Source organism: Triticum urartu, chromosome 2 (assembly GCF_003073215.2).
Source record: "Triticum urartu cultivar G1812 chromosome 2, Tu2.1, whole genome shotgun sequence".
Classification (NCBI taxonomy): Eukaryota; Viridiplantae; Streptophyta; class Magnoliopsida; order Poales; family Poaceae; genus Triticum; species Triticum urartu.
The window spans coordinates 542,744,454-542,771,522 of record NC_053023.1 but is presented as its reverse complement, the minus strand read 5'-3'; the positions used below and the strand labels follow the sequence as shown (position 1 = coordinate 542,771,522).

At 42.1% G+C, this 27,069-nt stretch overlaps 1 protein-coding gene across 1 annotated transcript; it reads right to left on the bottom strand.

Annotated features, from left to right (window-relative positions):
- Positions 1-579: 579 nt before the first annotated feature.
- On the bottom strand, positions 580-4,212 carry LOC125533603. Its single transcript, XM_048696987.1, has 2 exons — positions 3,627-4,212; positions 580-797 (listed from the first exon to the last, which is right to left on the bottom strand). Exons 1-2 carry the CDS (start codon positions 3,925-3,927, stop codon positions 724-726), a joined length of 375 nt encoding a protein of 124 aa, XP_048552944.1. The 5' UTR covers positions 3,928-4,212; the 3' UTR covers positions 580-723.
- Between the last annotated feature and the right edge of the window lie 22,857 nt (positions 4,213-27,069).

The following is a 27,069-nucleotide window of genomic DNA, read 5'->3' as shown; positions in this document are numbered from 1 at the left end:
GCCACCGGTCAGCCTTGCCATTGATTCCTCACGGGCAGCGCGTCACGGGCGGGCGGGCGCGGCGACGCCTCCCCTTCCGCCACGTGTTCACATGGCGTGGGGCTATAAAGACAGAGGCCCCCCTCGCCGCTGGCCACACCAAGCCAAGCCACCGAGCCCAAACCAGTCGCCGTCCCTCCCGTCCGCCACCGAGCTCTGCCGCTCTCCCCTTTCCTCCCCTTCCCTTTCCCTCTCCATGGTCGAACGCTTCCCCGGCGACGCCGCGGAGGCCAACGGCTTCGGTCGCTGCTCGCTCCAGGAGTAGGAGGCATACCTCCTGTTCGAGGCCAACATCCCGGTTCCTTAGGACATGCGCGCCAGGACGACGGGGTGGAGGATCAGCAACAGGGGCGTCCCCATCCCCCGTGTGCCCGACGTCAAGGTGCGCCCCGACATCTTCTCCCTCGAATCGACCGTACATTAATCATACACGCAAACATGTACGATCAAGATTAGGGACTCATGGGAAGATATCACAACACAACTCTAGACACAAATGAAATAATACAAGCTTTATATTACAAGCTAGGGGCCTCGAGGGCTCGAATACAAGCTCGTTACACAAGAGTTAGCGGAAGCAACAAAATCTGAGCACAAACATAAGTTAAACAAGTCTTCCTTAAGAAGGCCAGCACAAAACAACAACGATTGAAGAGGCAAGGCATCCTGCCTGGGACCTCCTAACTACTCCTGGTCGTTGGCGGCCTCCATGTAGTAGTATCCGTCGACGGTGGCATCTGTCTCCTGGGATCCACCAACTGGTTGCAACATCCGGAAAGAAGAAAGGAGGGGGAAAAGGGGGAGCAAAGCAACCATGAGTACTCGTCCAAATTACTCGCAAGCATCAGATCTAAACTAAGTATGCATTGATATCAAATGGAAGGGTTGTATCTGTGGACTGAACTGCAGAATGCCAGAATAGAGGGAAGGACTAGCCTATCAAAGACTAGCATCTTCAAGCAGCTCCGAGCATCTTGCAGCATGTAGAAGAGTAAAGAATAGCGGTTTATAATTAACAAGCATGTTGTAACATTAATGCCCAAAGCACCTTCCTTGACTCCCTGCGAGAAAGCAATCCTGGGGCCACATATCTCTAGTATCCATTTCTAGTTGTAAAAGATTATGATATAAGTCTGAACGTCCGTTACCATGGACACGGCTATTAATAGATAATCTTCCCTGCAGGGGTGCACCACGTTTTCCAACACACTTGATTAATTTGGCCGAACACACTTTTCTGGATCAATGCCCAACCTCAGAAGATCAACATATCATAGCCCTACCTAGGCTCAGTAGAGAGGTCCCCGCCGGTCTACATCCTAAGCACTCCGGGGTCTGGGCCCATCGCCCGTTGCACTCTGGGTCTTTGCGAGCAGGGCGGATCCAGGCTCCACCACAACAGGATGGTGCCGGCGCAGCCGTGCCACAATGCTGAACTGGACATCTGACAAAGCTTCGGCTGATACGACGTCGTCGAGGCCCATAACTATTCTCGCGTGGTGGTTATTGCGTAAAGGCCAAAGGCCAACTCAGAACAAATACCCAAACCATAGTGTATTATTAGCTTGCGGAGATGAGCGGATACTCACAATCGATGTGACCCTGTCGCCCCGTCTCGTGGACTTACGGCAAGGGCCCAGAATGCTCGGTCATGCCATGTAATTATCTTGCAGGTGCTCTCTGGGCCTGCCCGACTTTCACAAAGGTCTCAAGTAAAGTCAAGATAACCGTGTGTCTAAAACATCAAGGAGGAAAACCCGAGGAATCACCCTCGGTGGATTCCACTAGCTGTAATCGTCAAGGTGAACATGAGAGGAACCACCCTCGAGGTTCACACTTGAGGGGTTGCACGATAGAGTCGTATCGGGAGTGGTAAAGGAGGAATCACCCTTGATGACCATGGCCGAATAGGTACACTACAGAGTCATCACCAGGAGTGCGTTATGAGGTATCACCCTCGACACTCAATAGTAGCTCTGCAGAGTCGAGCAACAAAAGGGTCTTGATGTGGTGTGAGCTATCGGGCTCTAGTCATCGATTACGTTGATCGAGTCGTCGATGATGAAGCAGGGGCAACAAGGACAAGGTGGGGGTCACTGATGGATCACTAACTAACCTATACTAAGTTGCTTAGGATAAGCAGGTAAGGTACAATGAGCAGGTTACAAAAGAAGGCTATGCATCAAAATAGGAGCAAACAATAATAGTAGCAAAATCTAATGCAAGCATGAGATAATGGAATGGGCAATATCGGGATGATCAAGGGGGGGCTCTGCTGAAAAGTACTGATCGTCAGGGCGTAGTCGTACTTGGCGGCAGCGTCAATCCCGAGGTCTACCGAGAGACGAGGGGGAAGAAACAGTAAATACAGAGCAACCAAGTGCAATACTAAGCATGACAAGGCAAAAAGCAGTGCTAGGGGTGTTCTAACGCAGGGCTACACGATACCGGAGAATGGGGAAAACATCCGGGAAAGTTTTCCCGAAGTTTGGCATTTTCGGACAGACGAACCAGAGGGGGATGGTTGCATGTTCGCTATTCTAGGGATGTGTGGCAGAGAAACAAATGACATATCCGGATTCGTCTCGAAATTCTGAGCAACTTTCATGTATAAAACTTTTTCATCCGAGCTACGGATTGTTTTATATTAATGTTCAAAGATTTAACAATATTCTGGAATTATTATTAATTATTAAATTACACAGAAAAAGAATAATCATGTCAGCATGAGGCCGGAGTGATGTCAGCAGTCAGCTTTGACCCGTTGACCAGTCAAACTGACAGGTGGGTCCTACTATCATAGACTGGTACCTAAGTAATAGTTTAATTCTCTAATTAGTTAATTAGGTTAATTAACAATATTAATTAATTGATTAACTATTTTTTATAATTTCATTATTTTTTACTATTTTTTAATCTTTCTTTTTTTATAGAAAAGGGAGCGTGGGGCCCCGTGTCATCGGCCCAGGAGGCCATATCGGGGCGGGCAGGGGCATATAGGTGCGGGTGCCTGGGCGTGGGCGAACCCAACCGGGCGGCGAACAGGGGAGAGCGCCGGCCACGATGAAGGTAGTAGGGCCTGCGGGTGGCGGGGCGCGGGCGGCCAGCGGGCGAGGCCACGCGGGGGTGGAGCGGCGCAGGGCAGCACTGGCTGGGGAGGCCGGCGCGGCGGCTGGCTGCAACGGGCGGCGCCAGCAACGGCAGGCGCGAGTGCGGGAAGGCGCCTGTGGGCGCACGCGGCGAAGGGCTGAATGGCTGGGAGCATGACCGGACCAGGTGGTGGGGAGCTGTGTGCGTGGGCGAGGCGAGCTGTGTGCAGGCGGTAGCAGTAGGCGAGCGCAACAGCAGCAAGGGCAGCGGGCGGCAGGGCTACGCAGGAGCGCGCGCAAACACAGGTCGCGGCCAAAGCGAAGGCAAGCGCGGGAAGAGGAGGGGTGAACGCGAGCGAAGCCAGGGAAAGGCATGGCCAGCCATGGCGGGTCACACGGGTGTGTCGACCACGAGCTCGCCGGGAGCTTGGGCGCGACGGGTGCGGCATATGGTGATAAATCAAAAGGGGAAGGAGGAGGGACCGACAAGGAGCTCACAGAGAGCGTCGGGCGAGCTCGGGGAGGGCCGGGACGATGCGGTGGCGCGGATCCATGGCGGAGGCAGCGGTGTCCGTAGTCGATGAAGCCGCCCGATCCAAGTGATGTAGAGACTTCGAACTCGAGGTCGTGGACGAAGAGGAAGTAGCGGCATCGGTCGAAGGGGATCGACGTGGATGGCGTCGCTGGTGTCCCTCAGCCTCAATCCAGTGGCGCTGGAGATGTAGATGAAGCCGGTGGGGCTTCTGGACATAATGGTGCAGCAAGCGGTGGCCGGTGTCTGCGAGACTGCAATGGTCATGGAGGCGGCAGCGGTAGCAGTATGGGCACCAAAACTAGAGGAAAGCGAGCGAGAGTGGAGAGGGCTGAGTGGAGATGCTAGGGTTCGAGAGCTGGCCTTATAGCACGAGGGAGACGACGGATGGCTGGCGCGTGCGCGTCGCCGGCAATGGCTCCGGTGGATGAGCGCCACACCCACCCCTGCCTCTGTAGCTGGAGATGGGGGCAAGTGGGGTGTGGGTTGGGCCGAAAGTGCTCTGTGGCCACTAGGGCCCAGACGCACAGTAATGAGGCGGGGTATTTTCTAAATTTTCTTTTATGTATTTAAGTTAGCTACTGCTTCGTATTAAATTGAGTGACAAAGTGAATTTAGTCAATCATGAAATCTGGCACACAATTCAAGAACAACATTCTGGTGTTGCATAAAAAAGTTTTTATAGCCAACGGAGTTGTTCAAGAATTTTTAGAAATTGAATAGGTCAATTAATATGCTCCTGTGCCGCTTATATTTTCCTAGGGATTAAAGGGAGAGCCAAATGATGTTGGTTGCCACATGATAATTAGCTAGTGAATATTTGCAACCCAACGAACATTTTTGTTTTGACATTTGAAAACTTTATTTGTTTGACTTTCTTTTAAAATTTGAACTTGATTTCCAAACCGATGCGAGTTTATGAAAAGTAACCGAGGTGACATGTCATCATTAGCAGAGGTTCACTGTCGCTTGATTATCCGGGTGTCACAGCAGGCCTCCGGGGCCCATCTTCTCCTATATAGTGCCATTTTCCCTAGAAAAAAAATCATAAGAAGTGTTTCGGGATGAAGCGCCGCCGTCTCTAGATGGAACCTAGGTAAGAGCATTTTTGCTCTCCGGCGGAGAGATTCCACCGGAGAAACTTCCCACCGGGAGGGGGAAATCAAAGCCATCGTCATCACCAACGATCCTTTCATCGTGGGAGGACCAATCTTCATCAACATCTTCACCAGCACCATCTCAAGTCAAACCCTAGTTCCTCTCTTGTATTCAATCTTTGTCTCAAAACCTTAGATTGGTAGCTGTGGGTTGCTAGTAGTGTTGATTACGTCTCGTAGTTGATGCTTGTTGGTTTATTTGGTGGAAGATCATATGTTCAGATCCATTATGCTATTCAATACCCCTCTAATCTTGAACATGAATATGTTTTGTGAGTAGTTACATTTTTTATTGAGGACATGGCAGAAGTCTTGTCATAAGTAATCATGTGAATTTGGTATTTGTTTCGTATTTGATGATATGTATGTTGTTGTTTCCCTTAGTGGTGTTATGTGAACGTCTACTACATGACACTTGACCATCTTTGGGCCTAAGGGAAAGCATTGTGGAGTAGTTATTGGATGATGGGTTACTAGAGAGATAGAAGCTTAAATTCTAGTTTATGCGCTATTCCGTAAGGGGCTGATTTGGATCCATATGTTTCATGCTATGGTTAGATTTAACTTAATTCTTCTTTCGTAGTTGCGGATGCTTTCTAGTGCGGGTAATCATATGTGGGAGGCTTGTTCAAGTCAAAACAGCACCCAAGCACCTTTTCACCCACATATCAAATAATCAAAGTAATGAATGCGAATCAAACAAACATGATGAAAGTGACTAGATGAAATTCCCGTGCGTCCTCAAGAACGCTTTACTTACTATAAGAGACCATTCCGGCATGTCCTTTGCTACAAAAAGGACTGGGATACCTTGCTGCACCTTAGTTACCATTAGTACTTATTGCTCTCTACAAATTATCTTGTTATCAAACTATCTGTTACCGATAATTTCAGTACTTGCAGACAATACCGTGCTGAAAACCGCTTGTCATTTCCTTCTGCTCCTCGTTGGGTTCGGTACTCTTACTTATTGAAAGGATTAGAATTGACCCCCTATACTTGTGGGTCATCATTTACCGAAGGTCGTATGCATGTGATTAGCTCACGACCAACTCCACTGATGGCTTAGAACAGTGCGTACTCTATTTCTATAAATGATGATAGGTCCAATATCAAAGAATGGAGCAAAGTAATGAATGCGCGCACGCAAACAATTGGAGACAACATGAATGTGCACAAGCCACAAGTTGTAGAGAGGTGGATCTCCATTTTCCATTTTGAAGATGAACCGGTTTACCCGTTTTATGCTATTTTACCTAAGAGAGAGGAGTAGGTCCATGGTAGAACTCATCATGTGCTAAGAACAATTAGTGTTGGTTATGACTATGATGATGCTGAGGAGTTTTTATTCTGATGATGATGAGTTATGTGCTAGAATGTGTTAGAATGATGATTTTGTATGCATGACTCATAGATGATGATGAGGAGGAGGACTTGTTATTATGATGGTGAGTTCTTATAAGACTATGATGATGATGAGTTGTTACTATGATGATGATGAGTTACTAGTAGTAGCGTAGAAGGCACAAATACCTCACTACAAGGATAGGGGATCAATCATAGTCCTTTCAATAAGTAAGAGTGTCTAACCCAACGAAGAGCAGAAGAATATGACAAGCGGTTTTCAGCAAGGTAATCTCTGCAAACATTGAAATTATAGGTAGCAGGGAGTTTGATAACAAGGCAATTTGTAATGAGCAACAAGTGGCAATGGTAACCAAGGTGCAACAAGGTAGCCCAATCCTTTTTATAGCAAAGGACCAGCCAGGACATTCTCTTATAACAAGCAAAGATTTCTCGAGGACACATGTGAATTGTCGTCAAGTTACTTTCACCATGTTTGTTTGATCCGCGTTCGCTACTTTGATAATTTGATATGTGGGTGGACCAGTGCTTGGGTGTTGTTCTTACTTGAAGAAGCCTCCCACTTATGATTACCCCCTCTCACAAGCATCTGCAACTACAAAAGAAGAATTAAGATAAATCTAACCATAGCATGAAACTTATGGATCCAAATTAGCCCCTTATGGAATAACCCATAAACTGGGGTTTAAGCTTCTGTCACTCTAGCAACCCATCATCTACTTATTAGTCCACAAAGCCTTCCCTTAGGCCCAAGTATGGTAAAGTGTCATGTAGTCGACGTTCACATGACACCACTAAAGGAAGCAACAACATACATATCATCAAAATATCGAACGAATGCCAAATTCACATGATTACTTATACCAAGACTTCTGCGATGTCCTCAAGAATAAAAGTAACTACTCACAAATGATATTCATGCTCAAGATCAAAGGGGTATTGAATATCATCAAGGATCTATACATATAATCTTCCACCAAATAAACCAACGAGCATCAACTACAAGATGTAATCAACACTACTATCAACGCACATGTACCAATATTAGGTTTTGGGACAAAGATAGAATACAAGAGATGAATTAGGGTTTGAGATGATATACTGCTGGTGAAGATGTCAATGAAGATTGATCCTCCCACAATGAGAGGGTTGTTGGTGATGTCGATGACTTTGATTTCCCACTCCCGGAGGGAAGTGTCCTCAGCGGAATTGCTCCCTCGTAGAGCTAAAGGGCTACTGCCTAGGTTCATCCACGAGATGGCAGTGCTTCATCCCAAAAGACTTATCTTTATTTTCTAGGTCAAAACCCTTCATATATAAGAAGATGGGGGCTGGAGGCCTGCCAGGGGCCCCACAAGGCATCAGGGCGCGCCCGGGGTGTGGTCGCACCCTATTGCTTTGTGGCAACTGGTGGGCCCCCTCTGGTACTTCTTTGCTCCAGTATTTTTATATATTCCATAAAAATTCTCTGTGAAATTTCAGGTCATTTGGAGTTGTGAAGAATAGGTATCTCTGATATAGCTTTTCAGGTCCAGAATTCCAGTTGCTGGCAATCTACCCATTCATGTGAATCTTGCAATTTTGGAAATTAAGAGAGACAAGGCATTATAATTGCATCACAAAGTGTTATAATGATTGAAAATAATAATAATAAATAGTAGTAGGAAAACATGATGCAAAGTGTACATATCAGATTGCTAGATCTGTGACCCAAATCCCATCTCAGCTTTGCGAGAACTTCAATGAGGGTTGAGCCCCTCTTCTCATCGATCAAATGCACACAACCTAATGGCTCAAAACTCTCGTTCCTATCGCATCGGGTTCAAGCTCTAGCCGACACAATAGAAAATAAGAGCCCATTTTCCGTTTCCGCGAGACATCAATAGGTGGGTCTAGGGCCCAACTCTAACAGTGTACATGTGGATGTCTGGCCCTATATGTCAAAGACGTTGGCAAGGTCTCTCCGGTGAGAAACATGTTGTGTAGTGCCATTATGTTAGCACCTCCGGCCCACTAGTCAGCATCTATGGCTAGCTAGGCTGAGTTATAAAACTTCATGTTTAATTATTTTTTGAATTGATTCAAATTCCGGATTATTTCAAATTCTTGCAAACTTCAAATGCTTGCATCTTTAAATTCCTTTTCTCAAATTAGACAAACTTCGGGTATATTTTGATCGAAAAATGTGAGGATTCCAAATCTGTTCTTGGTTTTCAAAATTAAACTATTGATTTTAAATTAAAATTTGAACTTGCTCTCTCCTTCCAAACTTTGGTAAATCATAACTTGAGTTCTATAACTCTAATTCAAACAAGTTTCATATGTTTTCAATCAGAAATATATGAAACCCATTCCAGGACTTGGATTTCAGGTTTGGGCAATCCAAAATACTGTTCTGTTCTATTTTTGCAAGAATGACCCTCTAAATGTTTCTATTCATATCTTGAACATCCTTTGTCCAATCATTCCAACTTTAGGTCAATTTTGATCACCTTAGCACATGGATTCAATAAATGTTCTTGGTTTTCCATTCTATTTTATTCAAAAGCATTTCAAAACTGATTTCAATCATAACTTGAGCTTGACAAATCTATTTCTAATAAATTTTATATGCATTTCTATTAGAAAAATGTAAGGAATCTGATTATGCCATGTTCATGCATGATAAACTACTAGAACATATTGTTCTATCCATAATCACTTTTCACTTAATATTACCTACGGATTTGCACATCGAAATCATTGCTCTTGTTTCCAAATGATGTTTAAACTTGCCTATTGATGACCCACAAGGATAGGGTATCTATCATAGTCCTTTCGATAAGTAAGAGTGTCAAACCCAATGAGGAGCAGAAGGAAATGACCAGTGGTTTTCAACAAGGTACTTTCTGCAAGCACTGAAATTATCGGTAATGAGTAGTTTGATAGCAAGGTAATTTGTAGCAAGTAGCAATAGTAACTAAGGTGCAACAAGTTAGCCCAATCCTTTTTCTGGCAAAGGACAGGCCAGAAAGGTCTCTTAGAATAAGCTAAGCGTTCTCGAGGACACACGAGAATTTCATCTAGTCACTTTCATCATGTTTTTTTGATTCGCGCTTGCTACTTTGATAATTTGATATGTGGGTGGACCGGTGCTTGGGTGTTGTTCTTATTTGAACAAGCCCCCACTTATGATTAACTCCTCTCGCAGGCATCTGCAACTACGAAAGAAGAATTATGATAAATCTAACCATATATTTGAACATAGGAATCCAAATTAGCCTCTTACGGAATAACGCATAAACTAGGGTTTAAGCTTCTTTCACTCTAGCAACCTATCATCTAATTACTACTCCACAATGCTTTCCCTTAGGCCCAAAGATGGTGAAGTGTCATGCAGTCGACGTTCACATAACACTACTAAGGGAATCAACAACATACATATCATCAAAATATCGAACGGATACTAAATTCACATGATTACTTATGACAAGACTTCTCCCATGTCCTCAAGAACAAAAGTAACTAGTCACAGATCATGTTCATGTCTAAGATTATAGGCGTATTGAATAATATAATAGATCTGAACATATGATCTTCCACCAAATGAACCAACTAGTATTAGCATCAACTACAAGATGTAATCAACACTACTAGCAACCCACAGGTACTAGTCTGAGGTTTTGTTACAAAGATTGAATACAAGAGATGAACTAGGGGCTTGAGATGAGATGGTGCTTGTGAAGATGTTGATGAAGATTGATACTCCCACAATGAGAGGGTTGTTGGTGATGACGATGGCTTCGATTTCCCCCTCATGAAGATAAGTGTCACTACAAGAAATATGTCAACTTGTGACCTTCTGTCAGTGACCTTGGAAGAAATGGTCGTAAATCTACGACCATTTGACACCAATTGGTCGTAAGCTGTTCGGAGGGCTCCAAACCCTAAACCATAACAACCATTTTTGTCAGAAAGGTCCTAATTTCCTTACATGAAATGGTCGTAAAGCAGAAAACACTGGCTCGTTGCCTTATTTCTACCTGATCACAACCAATATAGATGGTCATAACCTTGTAAATTGTGGTAGATTGCTATGACTAGGAGCCACCTCATCAGTTTTGCCTATGTGTCATGTCCATGTGTCAATTTTTGCCCTAGGTTGTGAAGCAACCTATATTTCTGTTATTCCCCAAATTCCCAAAAAATTCTCATAAATTCTTTGGGTCATATCTTTGTCAAATATGCCAAAAACCTTCCTTGCCTAGTTAAAAAATAATTCAAAAATACTCATTTTCCTATTTTGTTCATAACATCACTTTGTGAAGGAAGTGCTATTTATATATTCTTGATTGCCCTCAAAATTTTTGGCCACTCTTTCCTATCCAAATCCTTTCTCATGACAAAATTCATCTCCATTTTCCTAGTAAATCTTCCTCGGCAAATTTTGAAAGCACCTAGAAGCTTTGTGAAGGAAGTACTAGCTATGCATATCCTAATGAGTTGAATTTTAACACATCTTATATATCCCCATATGATAGCTCTCCACAAAATTTTAGCCCCATCTACCAATCCATGAGAGATCACAATCCAATCTTTGTTTCTGGTAATTTTTTCAGTTTGTGAAGCAACTATATTTTATATTGCTTTATAATTGCTGAAAATTTACCAGGATATGAACCTGCCCATGGAATCTCCCTCCACCAAATTTTAGCCCATTCAATATTTTTTCCCAATTTTCTATTCAGTGTTGAGCATTGTGAAGGAAGTACCATTTTTATATATCCAAATGACATGAAATTTATATAGTTCCTTCATATGCACAAATTATCACCCTCCTCCTAATTGTAGCTCAATGAAATTGTACATGTGAGCCCAGGTTCAATTTCTATTTAATGGCTAGATTGGCACATTGCAAAGCAAGTGTTATCTAGACCCTTCCTATTACCCTGAAACTTTTTGGGAACTCTTACATACCCAAATCATTGCCACATGATAATATTCAGCTCCATTTGCCTAATAAATATTCCTTAGAAATTTTCCAAAGTTTATATCCAGAGAGAAGCTTTGTGAAGTAAGTACTAGCTATGCTTATCCAAATGATCTTATACTTTTCCAAATCTTCCATATGCTCAAATAGTCACTCTCCACAAAATTTGAGATCTATTAAACAAACTATGTGAGCTAATCATCCAATCTTTTATTCTTGTCATATTTTCAGTTTGTGAAGAAACTATATTATATATTGCTTCATTATTTCTGAAAATTTACCAGGGCATTACCATACCTATGTAACTTACCTACACCAAGTTTTAGCCCATTTCATGTATCCAATTTCCCTCACTAATGTTCCCAAGTTTCTGTCCAGAGAAGAGCATTGTGAAGGAAGTACCACTTTGGCATGTCCAAATGGTATCAATTTTCTACATTGATTTCCTATGCGCAAATAACCATCCTCCAGCAAATTCCAACTCAATCCATTCATTATTTTGAGCCCAGCTTCAGCATTCATATTTCTATCCAGTGTGGTACTTTGCAAAGAAAGTGCCACCTTGGCTCCTCCATTTGCGCTGAAAATTTGTGAAGATAGTCTTCTTAGTAGATGATAATCCTCAACCCACTACTAGGAAAAGGGCTATAGATGATATGGACATTAATGGCACACCATGTATGTGGTGCGCCACTGGTATATAGCAGTGGCGCACCAGATACACGTGCGCCATTATTGACATATTACTAATGGCGCACCTGGTGTGTGGTGCGCCATTAGTAGTTTTGAAAAAAATTGTTAGTAATGGCGCACCATGGGATAGTGCGCCATCACTAGTTGACATAGTAATGGCGTACCAAACCCACCGTGCGCCATTAATAGTTTTGAAAAAAAAATAAAAAAATTTGTTTTTTGACTATGTACTCCAAGGCAACAGCCTCACAGTCTTTTATTAAACCACAAAGCCATTAGTAGTTTTGAAAAAAAAGTTGTTAGTAATGGCGCACCATGGGATAGTGCGCCATTACTAGTTAAAACTAGTAATGGCGCACTGTCCACTGGTGCGCCATTACTAACAATTTTTTTTATTTTTTTAAACTACTAATGGCGCACCACACATCAGGTGCGCCATTAGTAACCCTGGTGCTAAATGCACCCCCGTGTGGACCGCCTTTTCAGTTTTAGAAAAAATAAAAGAAAATGCTGGAAATGTCAAAAAAATAAAAGAAAGTAAGTTTCCCATGTGATATGTGGTCTAGTTGTTGGGAAAATTTACAAATATGAATTTCGACTTTATTTGCAAAATCTCTCTGGAAATTAGTAAAATGGGCATAACTTTTGCATACGAACTCGGATTAAAAAGTTTTTTATATGAAAAATCATCTACTCGAAAAGTTACATATGAATTGAACTGGGTGAACTTTGTTCAACATCTTCAAAATCCCCAAAAACCTAACAAAACGAAAGATACGGGGCTTTTAAGATCTAGAGGGGGGAAATGAAAAAAAATTCAAACTTACTAGTGGCGCACCATTTGCTAGGTGCGCCACTACTAACAGAAAAAAAATGGTTTCAAAAAAAATTTGGATTTTTTTTTCAAAATATGATACGTAATATGACCGGGAAGTTTGAAATATTTTTTCAAAATTTCATCACACTCATGAACATGAACAAAGTCCTAGACATCAACAAGGTTTAATAGGATTGATATGATATATATATCAACAAGTGCCTGTGAAGTGAGCTGGTGCTAGGGTTGGATAGAATTGCGAAGTTAAGCGTGCTCGGGCTGGAGTAGTGTGAGGATGGGTGACCTTTCGGGAAGTTTGACCACAAAGTGTGATTTGACTTGAGATTAAGCATATTGACCCGACATTTAGCCATAGTGACTTGAGGTTAAGAAAAAAATGAAAAAACAAATTTTGAAAACAAATTGTTAGTAATGGCGCACTTCTATGTGGTGTGCCATTACTAAGATAGATAGTAATGGTGCACTGCATGGTGCGCCATTAGTATACCAGATACTAATGGCGCACCTGTGGTGTGCCATTAGTAAAAAATTCTAATGGCGTGATGCTAGTGGCGCACCTGTTATCGCTAATCTAACACTTGGCTGCTAAATCATGTTTGAGCATAGTTCGGTCTCCTCGTGAGAATCTTATGTTATCACTTTCTTCCTTGCACCTACCTGGGGAGTGTCCAACCCACTAGACATGCCTAGGCCGCCGAGAACGCATGGCAACACCACGGTCACGCAGTGACCACGCGGCGGGCATGCGAGTTTACGCGCTCTGGAGTTGGGGCCCTTGGCTACCATCCAAACCTCGACGTCTCACCACCAAACCATGTACTTCTGACTAAATAGATACTTATGTAACTAGAAATGATTTTTGAAAAAAATAAAGAGCAAACTATAAGGCAGCTGCAGTTCAAATTTGACCTGTTTCCTTATGAATCAGTGGAAATTTGTCTTTTTCACGAGAGGTGGATCAAAAAATTTGACACCCAACCGTTTTGTCAATTGTGCATTAAATATGGCCTAATATTTTAGAAAATTGATTTGGTCCAAAAAAACTCATTTTGGGCACTCGAAAAATGGAAAATGTATTTTTCATCCAAAGAAAATGAAAAACTTCGATAGGCAACATTGTTTGCCATTCCAATATGCACCCTTGTTCACAATTTTAGATCATTTAAACAAACTATACCATGAATGTGGCCATAAGATTGAGCATTTGGGTTGAAAGCCATGAATCTTCACCACCTAGAGATCGATGTTCCTAGGAGACCGTGATGCTTAATCTACGTGTGTTTGATTACAGAGAGGTGCTGGAAGAGCACTCCCCATGCTTGTCTTGAGGAGAACACCACCTGGGAGTCTAGGACTTGGTGGATGACATTGAGAAGGTTAGGCAACACGTCGACATTCTAGAGTGGCATGCAACTGCAAATACATCTTTTGTCAACTACAATATATACCCAGCCATAAAGAAACCACTTGAAGAAAATATTTAAGAGAGCCGGGCAGGTCGTGTATATTTTCTTGCATTTGTGCGTAGCTATTTTTTTTAAACCATTTGTGCATAGCTATTGATCATGAATGTTGCAATGCAAGTTATTAAAATAAGATGATACCTCTTAATGCCTTGTCTTTTCCTAAACTAGCTAGCTAGTCAAGCATTTATTTTTTAAGTTTGATACTAGTGTTATTGCCGGACATATATAGTGGAAAACAACATCCGTAGTGGTATAGAATGTTCCAGTCCATGATATGCTTGTTATTGAATTAGCTAGTCCCAGAGAATGCTCCGCCTAAGCTTTGCTTAGTGGCTGGTTACATATCCTAAAAATTGCAGTGCAGGTGAAAAGATTAAATACCCCGGCATGCTTGCAATTGTTTATGCTGAATTGTTTTTTTGTAATCTATCTTGCTATACTGGTTCCAAGTTCTTGAGTAGCACCTATGAGATAACTCACTTGTGGTTAATTAGTGGCTCTATGGTTTGTGTTTGTGCATTATTTTTTCCTGGGCATCATTCATGGCCATCTAGTACACTAGTAGAAAAAGGGTCTAATGTGAAAATCATTAGTCCCGGTTTGTAATTGAACCGGCACTAATGTGACCATTAGTACCGGTTCCAACGGCTAGGCGGGCGGCGCTTATTAGTACCGGTTCGTGGCGGACCTTTAGTACCGGTTCATGCCACGAACCGGTACTAAAGAGGTTGTAGCCTTTAGCACGGGTTGGTGGCTTCAACCGGTACTAAAGGGGGGTCTTTAGTACCGGTTGGAGCCACCAACCAGTACTAAAGGTGGTGCGCTGCCACCCGCAGTGCATAATGTTTAGTCCCACCTCGCTAGTTGAGAGGAGTTCGCACCGGTTTATAAGCCCCGCCGCGGCTACCGTGTCGAGCTCCTCTCTAAGCAGGCCTTTGTGGGCCTATTGCAAGTCTTCTGCCTTGTGGGGCCTACTGGGCCGTACGGGCCTGCATCCTGGCCCAACTAGAGATTGGGTTTCTAGTTGTACGCAGGCCGTGCCGACCTAGTAGGCGGGCAGTTTTTACTTTATTTCAAAAATAAAAAAATCCTTACCAACCGGGACTAAAGGTCCTCCAGACCACGGCGCGCTCGTGCCATGTGGTTGCCCTTTAGCACCGCTTCATGCTGAACCGGTACTAAAGGGGGGGGGGGCTTTAGTGCCCACACTTTAGTGCCGATTACCGAACCGGCCCTAAAGGGCCTTACGAACCGGTGCTATTGCCCGGTTCTGCACTAGTGGCAGTCGACATACTTCTGGTTCCATTTAGTATATGCAGGTAGCAGCAGCTTAAGTGTAATGGAGTAGTTGTTACTCTGTGCCTGCTTCGTTAGAGTTTGCATCATCTCCTTGTTTTTATAGCATAAACGCCATAACAATTCTTATTCTAAACCTCTCATCTTGATACCAATTGTATTTATCTTGATCGGATTACAGGCAACATGGTGACTATAGTGCAGGCAGCACTGGCCCTCCTCTTCGAGGCTGTGTGTTTAGGTGATTCCTCGGGTAGCCATGACACTACACTGGCTGATTAGTACCCAGCGGCATGTTTGTAATATTTACAGGGATTTCCCTTATAGGAATAATGCTCATGGTATAATTTATATGTCCTGCAATGCATCCTCTTTTTTGGTATGTACGGAATCTCGATATGGTGTTTTGGTAGCTGGGATATAAGATTGCACTTTGGTATGTGATTTACTCATGTTGGCAATGCTTGTTAAGTGATTATATTTATGCCCTTGCTACTAGTAGGATGGTCAAGACATGATTGCTCTATAACTTGTCTGACGACAAACCAAATGCTACCTAACGGCGTCCCACCCCATCTCCCACTCTCGCCCTCTCACTCCACCTCGCCCCCACCTCAACCACCGCTGCCGCCGCCCCCGACTCTCACCTTCCTTGCCGCCCTGCCACGCCACCCACCACCCGCCCCACCGCCCCGCGGCCTCGCCACTACGCCGCCCCGCGGCCTCACCGCCCCACCGCTCCACGGCTTCGCCGCCCGCCACCCCTCTGCCCCACAACGGTGAGCCTCTCCCCTCAGTGTTTTTCTTTTTCTTCTACTGTTAGTTAGGTTAGTGATGTCTACTATGCAACTTTATCCTGGTAGACGTTGTTGGGCCTCCAAGTGCAGAGTTTTGTATGACAGTAGCAAATTTCCCTCAAGTGGATGAGCTAAGGTTTATCAATCCATGGGAGGCATAGGATGAAGATGGTCTCTCTCAAACAACCTTGCAACCGAATAACAAATAGTCTCTTGTGTCCCCAACACACCCAATACAATGGTAAATTGCATAGGTGCACTAGTTCGGAGAAGATATGTTGATACAAGTGCAATATGGATGGTAGGTATAGGTTTTTGTAATCTGAAATTATAAAAACAGCAAGGTAGCTAGTAACAAAAGTGAGTGAAAACGGTATTGTAATGCTTGCAAACAAGGCCTAGGGTTCATACTTTCACTAGTGCAAGTTCTCTCAACGATGATAACATAATTAGATCATATGGCAATCCGTCAACGTGCGACAGAAGTCACTCCAAAGTTTGTATCGCGGAGAACATAACATGAAATTGCTTGTAGGGTACGAAACCACCTCAAAGTTATTATTTCCGATCAATCCATTGAGCTATTCCTATAAGTGACACAAACAGCCCTAGAGTTAATAGTAAAATATCATCATATGACACATATCAATCAACCCTAATGTCACCTAGATACTCCAATGTCACCACAAGTATCCGTGGGGAAATTATACAATATGCATCAAACAACTTCAGATTCATAATATTCATTCAAACACAAATGACCTCAAAGAGTGCCCCAAGATTCCTACTGGAGAAACAAGGACGAAAACGTGTATCAACCCCTATGCCTAGATTACCCCAATGTCACCTGGGGAATCTACGAGTTGAGTGCCAAAACATACATCAAGTGAATTAATAGAATACCCCATTGTCACCACGAGTATCCCATGCAAGACATACATCAAGTGTTCTCAAATCCATAATAGTATTCAATCTGATAATAGTGAAACCTTAAAGGTAAAACTCAATTTATCACAAGAAGATAGAGGGGGAGAAACACCATATGATCCAACTATAATAACAAAGCTCCCGGTACATCAAGATCGTGCCAAATCAAGAACAAAGGAGGGAGAGATCAAACACATAACTACTAGTACATACCCTCAGCCCCGAGGGTGAACTACTCCCTCCTCTTCATGGAGACTGCCGGGATGATGAAGATGGCCACTGGTGATGGTTTCCCCGTCCGGCAGGGTGCCGAAACGGGCTCCTGATTGGTTTTTTGTGGCTATAGAGGCTTGTAGTGGCGGAAGTCCCGATCTAGGTTTTGATCTCGAGTTTTTGGGATTTATAAGAGGTGTTGGTGTCGGGAACAAGTCAAGGGGGCCCATGAGGTGAAAACAAGGACAGGGGGCACGCCCTAGGGGGGCGCCCTCAACCCTTGTGGTGGCCTCGAGACTCCTCTCCGATATATTTTCATTCCAGTATTTTTTTATATTTCCAAAAATATTCTCCGTAAATTTTAAGCTCGTTTGGACTCCGTTTGATATTCCTTTTCTGCGAAACTCAAAAACTAGGAAAAAAAATAGAAACTAGCACTAGGCTCTAGGTTAATAGGTTAATCCCAAAAACCATGTAAAATAGCATATAAATGCATATAAAACATCCAAGATGGATAATATAATAGCATGGAACAATAAAAAATTATAGATACGTTGGAGACGTATCAAGCATCCCCAAGCTTAATTCCTGCTCATCCTCGAGTAGCTAAATGATAAAAACAGAATTTTTGATGTGGAATGCTACCTAACATATTTATCAATGTAATCTTCTCTAATGTGGCATGCATGTTCAGATCCGTAAGATTCAAAACAAAAGTTTAATATTGACATACAAACAATAATACTTCAAGCATACTAACAAGGCAATTATGTCTTCTCAAAATAACATGGCCAAAGAAAGCTTATCCCTACAAAATCGTATAGTCTAGCTATGATCCATCTTCATCACCCAAAATACTGAAATCATGCACAACCCCGATGAAAAGCCAAGCAATTGTTTCATACTTTTGATGTTCTCAAACCTTTTCAACTTTCACGCAATACGTGAGTGTGAACCATGGACATAGCACTTTAGGTGGAATAGAATGTGATTGTGGAGAAGACAAAAGGAGGGAGATAGTCTCACATCAACTAGGCGTATCAATGGGCTATGGAGATGCCCATTAATAGATATTTATGTGAGTGAGTAGGGATTTCCATGCAACGGATGCACTAAAGGTATAAGTTTATGGAAGTTGAAAAGGAAAACTAAGTGGGTGTGCGTCCAACTTGCTTGCTCATGAAGACCTAGGGCAATTTGAGGAAACCCATCTTTGGAATATACCAGCCAAGTTCTATAATGAAAAATTACCAGTAGTATATGAAAGTGATAACATAGGAGACTCTCTATCATGAAGATCATGGTGCTACTTCGAAGCACAAGTGTGGAAAAAGGATAGTAACATTGCCCCTTCTCTCTTTTTCTCTAATTTTTTTGGGCCTTACTTTTTTGGCCTTTTCTCTTTTTTCCTCACATGTGACAATGCTCTAATAATGAAGATCATCACACTTGTATTTACTTACAACTCGATACTTAGAACAAAATATGACTCTATGTGAATGCCTCTAGCGGTGTACCGGGATGTGCAATGAATCAAGAGCGACATGTATAAAAAATGATGAAAGGTGGCTTTGCCACAAATACGATGTCAACTACATGTTCATGCAAAGCAATATGACAATGATGGAATGTGTCATAATAAATGGAACGGTGTTACATTGCAATATATCTCAGAATGGCTATGGAAATGACATAATAGGTAGGTATGATAGCTGTTTTGAGGAAGGATATGTGGTGGGTTTATGGTACCGGCGAAAGTTGCGCGGCACTAGAGAGGCTAGCAATGGTGGAAGGGTGAGAGTGCATATAATCCATGGACTCAACATTAGTCATAAAAAACTCACATACTTATTGAAAAAATCTATTAGTGATCGAAACAAAGTACTACGCGCATGCTCCTAGGGGGATAGATTGGTAGGAAAAGACCATTGCCCGTCCCTGACCGCCACTCATAAGGAAGACAATCTAAAAATATCTCATGCTCGAACTTCGATACGTAACGGTTCACCATAAGTGCATGCTACGGGACTCACAAACCTTAACACAAGTATTTCTCAAATTCATAATTACTCACTAGCATGACTCTAATATCACCATCTTCATGTCTCAAAATAATCATAAGGAATCAAACTTCTCATAGTATTCAATCCACTTTATATGAAAGTTTTTATTATATCCCCCTTGGATGCCTATCATATTAGGACTAAATTCATAACCAAAGCAAATTACCATGCTTTTTAAGACTCTCAAAATAATATAAGCGAAGCATGAGAGTTCATCAATTTCTTCAAAATAAAACTACCGCTGTGCTCTAAAAAGATATAAGTGAAGCACTAGAGCCAATGACAAACTACTCCAAAAGATATAAGTGAAGATCAATGAGTAGTCAAATAATTATGTGACTATGTGAAGACTCTCTAACATTTAAGAGTTTCAGATCTTGGGATATTATTCAAACAGCAAGAAAATCCTAATAAAATGACGCTCCAAGCAAAACACATATCATGTGGTGAATAAAAATACAGCTCCAAGTAAGGTTACCGATGAACGAAGACGAAAGAGGGGATGCCATACAGGGCATCCCTAAGATTAGGATCTTGGTTGTCCTTTAATATTACCTTTGGGTGCCTTGGGCATCCCCAAGCTTAGCATCTTGCCACTCCTTATTTCGTAGTCCATCGAAACTTCACCCAAAACTTGAAAACTTCACAACACAAAACTGAACAGAAAATCTTATAAGCTCCGTTAGTATAAGAAAATAAATCACCACTTTTCGGACTGTTGCGAACTCATTATTTATTCATATTGGTCTTATATCTACTGTATTCCAACTTCTCCATGGTTCATACCCTCCGATACTACTCATAGATTCATTAAAATAAGCAAACAACACATAGAAAATAGAATCTGTCAAAAACAAAAAAGTATGTAGTATTCTGTAACTCTCGAATACTCATGTAACTCCAAAAATTCTGAAAAATTAGGACAACCTGAGAATTTTTTTATTAATCTTCTTCAGAAAGAATCAGTATTTTATCACGCTTCTGTTAAAAATGAGAATTTTTTTGTTGAGCGCAAAAGTTTCTGTTTTTCAGCAAGATCAAATCAACTATCACCATAGACCATACCAAAGGTCTTACTTAGCACTTTATTGAAACGAAAGCTATAACACATGATTGCTACAGTAGCATAGTCATGCGAACACAAAAAAACAGTAGGTAATGGTGTTGGGTTGTCTCCCAACAAGCGCTTTTCTTTAATGCCTCTCTAGCTAGGCATGATGATTTCAATGATGCGCACATAAAAGATATGAATTGAAATATAATGGGAGCATCATGAAGCATATGACAAGCACATTTAAGTCTAACCCACTTCCTATGCATAGAGATTTTCTGAGCAAACAATTTATGGGAGCAAGAATCAACTACCATAGGAAGGTAAAACAAGCAAAACTTCAAAACTTTCAACACATAGAGAGGAAACTTGATATTTTGCAACTCCTACAAGCATATATTCCTCCATCATAATAATTTTTAGTAGCATCATGTATGAATTCAACAATATATATCTATCACACAAAACAATATTTTCATGATGCACAAGCATAGAAAATTTTCTGCTCTCCACATAAGCAAAATTCTTCTTATTCATAATAGTGGGAGCAAATTCAACAAAATAACTATCATGTGAGGCATAATCCAATTGAAAATAAAAATCATGATGACAAGCTTCATGGTTATCATTATTCTTTATACCATACATGTCATCACAATAATCAACATAGATAGAAACTTTGTTCTCATAATCAACTGGAACCTCTTCTGAAATAGTGGAATCATCATTAAATAAAGTCATGACCTCTCCAAATCCACTTTCATAAATATTATAAGATCCAACACCCTCCAAAATATTGGGATCATTACCTAGAGTTGGCACTCTTCCAAACCCACTTTCATCAATATAATCATGATAAATAGGAGGAATTCTATCATCATTATAACTTTTCTCATCAGAACTTGGGGGAGAAAAAAATATCATCTTCATCAAACATAGCATCCCTAAGCTTGTAGCTTTGCACATCATTAGCATCATGGATATTCATAGCAAACATACTAACAACATTGCAATTATGCTCATCATTCAAAGATTTAGTGCAAAACTTTTTATTTACTTCTTCTAACACTTTGGCACAATTATCGGAATCCTTATTTTCACGAAATACATTAAAAAGATGAAGCATATGAGGCAACCTCAATTCCATTTTTTGTAGTTTTCTTTTATACACTAAACTAGTGATAAAACAAGAAACTAAAAGATTCAACTGCAAGATCTAAAGATATACCTTCAACCAGCTCACCTCCCCGACAACGGCGCCATAAAAGAGCTTCATTGATGGGATGTGAGTGCCGCTTACCTAGCCTGCCCGACAACAGCGCAAGAAAAGAGCTTGATGTATACTGCGCAACTTTATCCTGGTAGACGTTGTTGGGCCTCCAAGTGCATAGTTTTGTAGGACGGTAGGAAATTTCCCTCAAGTGGATGACCTAAAGTTTATCAATCCGTGGGAGGCGTAGGATGAAGATGGTCTCTCTCAAACAACCTTGCAACGAAATAACAAAGAGTCTCTTGTGTCCCCAGCACCCAATACAATGGTAAATTGTGTAGGTGCACTAGTTCGGCAAAGAGATGGTGATACAAGTGCAATATGGATGGTAGATATATGTTTTTGTAATCTAAAATTATAAAAACAACAAGGTAACTAGTAACAAAAGTGAGCTAAAATGGTATTGTAATGCTTGGAAACAAGGCCTCACTACTAGGGAAAAGCCTATACACGGAATCTTACCAGCAGCGCGCTTTAAAGTAAGACGCTGCTGCTATCTAGCAGTAGCGTGTGTCAACAAAACGTGTTGCTGAAATAAATGTAGCAGTAGCGCGCCTGTACTAAGCCGCGCTACTGCTATAATTGCCACAACCTCGCCGCCAAGCTAGTTATAGCAGTAGCGCCTTATTCCAAATAGCGCTACTGTTATTGATCCTAGTAGTAGCGCCTTTTGACAATGCTCACTGCTGCTAAGTTTACTCCACTCCTTGCACCTAAATTTAGTCCCACCTCACTCTACCAATTGGTTTTTACCACCTTAAATATGTTATTCTCAAACTATCACAAGCACTTGGTCTTCATTGAACTCTATGTGTAGAATTTGTGGCCGCAATATGAGTCTTCTCTAGTTTCTAAACCGGTGAGGACTCATATTGACAATTCAGATTGTACACAAAAAGATCATTGATGATCAATGTATTTTTGATGTTTATTTTTACATGCTTAGACATAGCAGTAGCACGTTTTATCAGAAGGCGCTACTGCTACGGGCTTAGCAGTAGAGCTTCTTGGCTGAAAGGTGCTACTGCTAGGGCTTTTAGTAGTAGCGTGTTTCCTTAAGGCGCGCTACTGCTAAGCCATTCTATCTTCCCCAACCGGCCGCCCCTCACTCTCCTCTCTCCACTCACACTCGCACTCACTCACTCTCCTCCCTCAATCCCCCCGTGTCGGTCCTCCCCCGCCGGCCGCCCTCACCCACACCGGCTGCCGTCGCCTACCCCTCCTCCCTCTGCGCCGCCGTCACCTACCCCTCCTCCCTGGACTCAGTAATCCCCACTCCTCCCTCCTCCCCGCCCCTCCTCCTCCGTCCTCCCTCCCCCCCGCCCCTCCTCCTCCATCCTCCCTCCTCCCCGCCCCTCCTCCTCCATCCTCCCTCCACTCCTCCATTTGCCGCCGGTCGACCCCTCCTCGCTCCGCCTTCCTCCTCCATCCTCCATCCTCCTTCCTCCTCCCTCCTCAATCTACAACCCCCTCCCGCCTGCTACATTTTGATTTAGTAGGCTAGTTGATGTTGTCTTGTTGATATGCAACATTTTTATTTGCTTAATAGTTTGCAGTTGATACATAACAATTTTGAATTAGTATAATTAACTGAATAGTAAAAATTTAGACATAGTTGATAGTTTTTAGTTGATATAAGCCTCTAGTCATATATAACACTTTGATTTAGGATAGTTTCTAGGGTTTATTTGATAGTTTCTACTTAACTGAATTATTACTAGGGTTTTAGTATATTATTTTTAGACACAGTTGATAGTTTCTAGTGATACTGAAACTATTTACTCATTTGGTAGAATGAACATGCCATATTTTTTAATACTATCAGATACATGTTGATAGAATATATTTTGTTTATGCAGAAATCAAGTATTTGCCCCTGCCTTATCCCCGCAGTCGGCCCCATCGCCAATCCCCTAAGACCTCTAGGTGAGAATAGCAAAATCCCCATGCTGTTGATATAGATGATAATGTGTTGTAAATGTCGATGATGAAAATGCTAGTGTTAGTCACCATGTCATTGATGTCGATGATGATGCATTCTGAACATAGAGAATGTCTCAGTGTTCTTTGCAATGTACCTCCGAGTGGCCTATGTTTTGCTGGAATGTTGATTCGTTTCCATGCCAACATATTTCAGGCGCTCGATATGTCCTGTTTTTAGCAAGGTCATGCTGAATTTTCTTCATGAATTTTAGCATGACTTGTGCTACAATGTAGGACATATCGAGTGCTTGTGATTTGCCAGAATGGGAATTCAATGATATTCTGGTAAAACATAGGTCATTAGTCCTATGTCATTTCTCGATATATCGCAAAGTGTTTATGAATTTTGTTTCATAATTAAGCATTTGTTCTCGACGTCGATGATGCCTATCCCGCATCCTCGTTGTCGACTCGACGGAGGAGGCCTGCTTGATGAGAGGGGCCATGTCCGGGACTGGGCTCCGCCGGGCTGGTACTGGGAGGTGCTACCTTCTGGGGCGCGCAACTTGTTGAGGAGGCAACCCGCCATCGACCCAAACCTTCTTTTCTGGTGGTCGCGTGGGACAGTGACAGTGCAGAGGATTTCATCCACTACGGAGGTGGTACGTTACCGTGTCGGGGAGGAGGATGAGCACGTCCATCGCTACATGGTTGCATTTGAGGGCAGGTTCTCCAATACCTCGCAGGTTCTTCAGGGATCTCATTGGAGCTATGATCTTGTGATGGTTCCTTCTCTTTGGGTGTCCACCGCCCACGCCGATACACGTCGTTCGCTAGGGTTCTAGCTATATTAGTGATGTTATATGTATGATACTATTCGAGATGTATTTGTGATAATATTCGATGATGTACAAATGCAAGAGATGATTTAGTTTTGCTTATTGAATGCATGCTAATTTGGATACTAAAATTGGAGTTAACTGAATGCTCAAATTGGAGATAATTGATCGACATTTCGGGTTGACTTTAAGTGTTTCGGGACTCCACCATACATGATAGAAGAAGAATATCAACTCTTGTCGTGGGGGTCATTCCTCCTCCTCTCTCTCATGATAGACCTTTGTTAATGCACGGAAAGGAAGGGAGGAATGACCATCACTGATGGTCACAAATGTCAGAGAGGAATCAGTGAGGGAGACTCTCCACCATATATGAGAGGATGAAGAATCCCGACTGTTGTCCTGGGGGTCGCTTCTCCTTCGTTCCCCTGTGCTAGACATTTTAGTATAATGCAGTTCGGGACGAAAGGAGGAGAGACCATCACCAACGGTCAAATGTATAAACCAAGTGAGCTCAGAGTTTTCAAGAAAAGACTCGATAGACCGATAGTCAACCCGTGATGAATAATAATGATCTAATTTAGTTTTTAGTACATATATTTAGTTATAAACCAAGTTTGATCTTTGAATTATGAACATAGGAAATGTCGTCATCGGACAACAAAGGTCTCCCCGAGGAGTGTGACTGGTGCAACGACGACCGGGGTCTGTGCGACAGGCCTCATGATACGTCTCCAACGTATCTATAATTTTTTATTGTTCCATGCTATTATATTATCTGTTTTGGATGTTTAATGGGCTTTAATATGCCCTTTTATATTATTTTTGGGACTAACCTATTAACCGGAGGCCTAGTGCCAGTTTCTGTTTTTTTGCCTATTTCAGTGTTTCGCAGAAAAGGAATATCAAACGGAATCCAAACAGAACGAAACCTTCGCGAGGATCTATCTTGGAACAAACACAAACCAGGAGACTTGGAGTGTAAGTCTGGGACTCGGTGAGGCGTCCACGAGATAGGAGGGCGTGACCAGGGGGTAGGTGCGCCCCCACCCTTGTGGGCCCCACGGAGCTCCATAAACGTACTTCTTTCGCCTATATATACTCTTATACCCTAAAAACATCAGGGGAGCCATGAAACCACTTTTCCACCGCTGCAACCTTCGATACCCATGAGATCCCATCTGGGGCCTTTTCCGGCGATCTGCCGGAGGGGGATTTGATCACGGAGGGCTTCTACATCAACACCATAGCCTCTCCGATGATGTGTGAGTAGTTTACCACAGACCTTCAGGTCCATAGTTATTAGCTAGATGGCTTGTTCTCTCTCTTTGGTTCTCAATACAAAGTTCTCCTCGATGTTCTTGGAGATCTATTCGATGTAATACTTTTTTGTGGTGTGTTTGCCGAGATCCGATGAATTGTGGATTTATGATCAAGTTTATCTATGAACAATATTTGGTTCTTCTCTGAATTCTTATATGCATGATTTGATATCCTTGCACACTAGTAGAAAACGGAGCTTTAAAACCGGTTTGTAAGGGCCTTTAGTGCCGGTTCAGTAACCGGCACTAAAGTGTGGGCACTAAAGCCCCCCCCTTTAGTACCGGTTCGGCATGAACCGCTACTAAAGGCCCACCACGTGGCGTGAGATCGCGTCATGGTATGGGGGACCTTTAGTACCGGTTGGTGTTACCAATCGGTACTAAAGGTTTTTTTTTGAAATTTTTGAAGAAAAAAATTGATTTTTTTCAATTTTTGATTTTCTGAATTATTTGATGATTTAGTCTCTAATCACCCCTCTTAACTGCTCAAAGTGTGGATCACTCATTCCAAATCGTCTAACTTCCCGACCGGTCACCCATCCTCTCACTCCCCCAGCCTGAGCACGCTAAACTTCAGAGTTCTATTCCCCCTACTTTCCAAGTCTGCACTTGTTGTTTTCCTAACAAACGTAATTAATCCTCAGCAGTTTAGCTTGAGCATTAGGTCACACGTTTCACCGTTTGAGTTTGAAACTATTATTCTAAAAAACAGTAATTATTTAGTAACACTAATATTTCTTGAATAAGTTTGACCATAGTTTGACCAGATTTGACCAAAATTCAAAAAATTGAAACAATTATTTAGTAACACTAATATTCTTGACTAATTATGTAGTAACATTAATACTTCTTGAATAAGTAGTTTGACCATAGTTTGACCAGATTTAACCAAAATTAAAAAAACTGAAATTTGGGCATATCTTTTTTTGTTTTGGAATTTGAGCATTCTAAAAAATTGCAAACAAGCCGTAGGCCGTCAAAAATGGATACGGATTTTCGTGCTGAATTTTTTGATATATTATACGTTTTTTTCCGACATAGTATGCAAAAGTTATAGCCATTTTTTCATTTTCCCTACACTTTTTGCAAAACATGTCCAAATTTAAGTTTTCAAATTTTCCTAACTAGTAGATGTAGTAATATAACTACCTCTCGAAGGATTTTATTTTTTGAAGTTTTAATCATTTTCTTTTGATTTTTTCAAAACTGAAATGGCGATA

Excerpts from the sequence above, each read along its gene's own strand:
- LOC125533603 (XM_048696987.1), bottom strand. The coding sequence starts at position 3,927 with ATGACCATTGCAGTCTCGCAGACACCGGCCACCGCTTGCTGCACCATT. Across the intron at positions 798-3,626 it reads GAGCTCGCCCGACGCTCTCT|TTGGTGGATCCCAGGAGACA; the intron begins GTGAGCTCCTTG and ends TGTTGCAACCAG.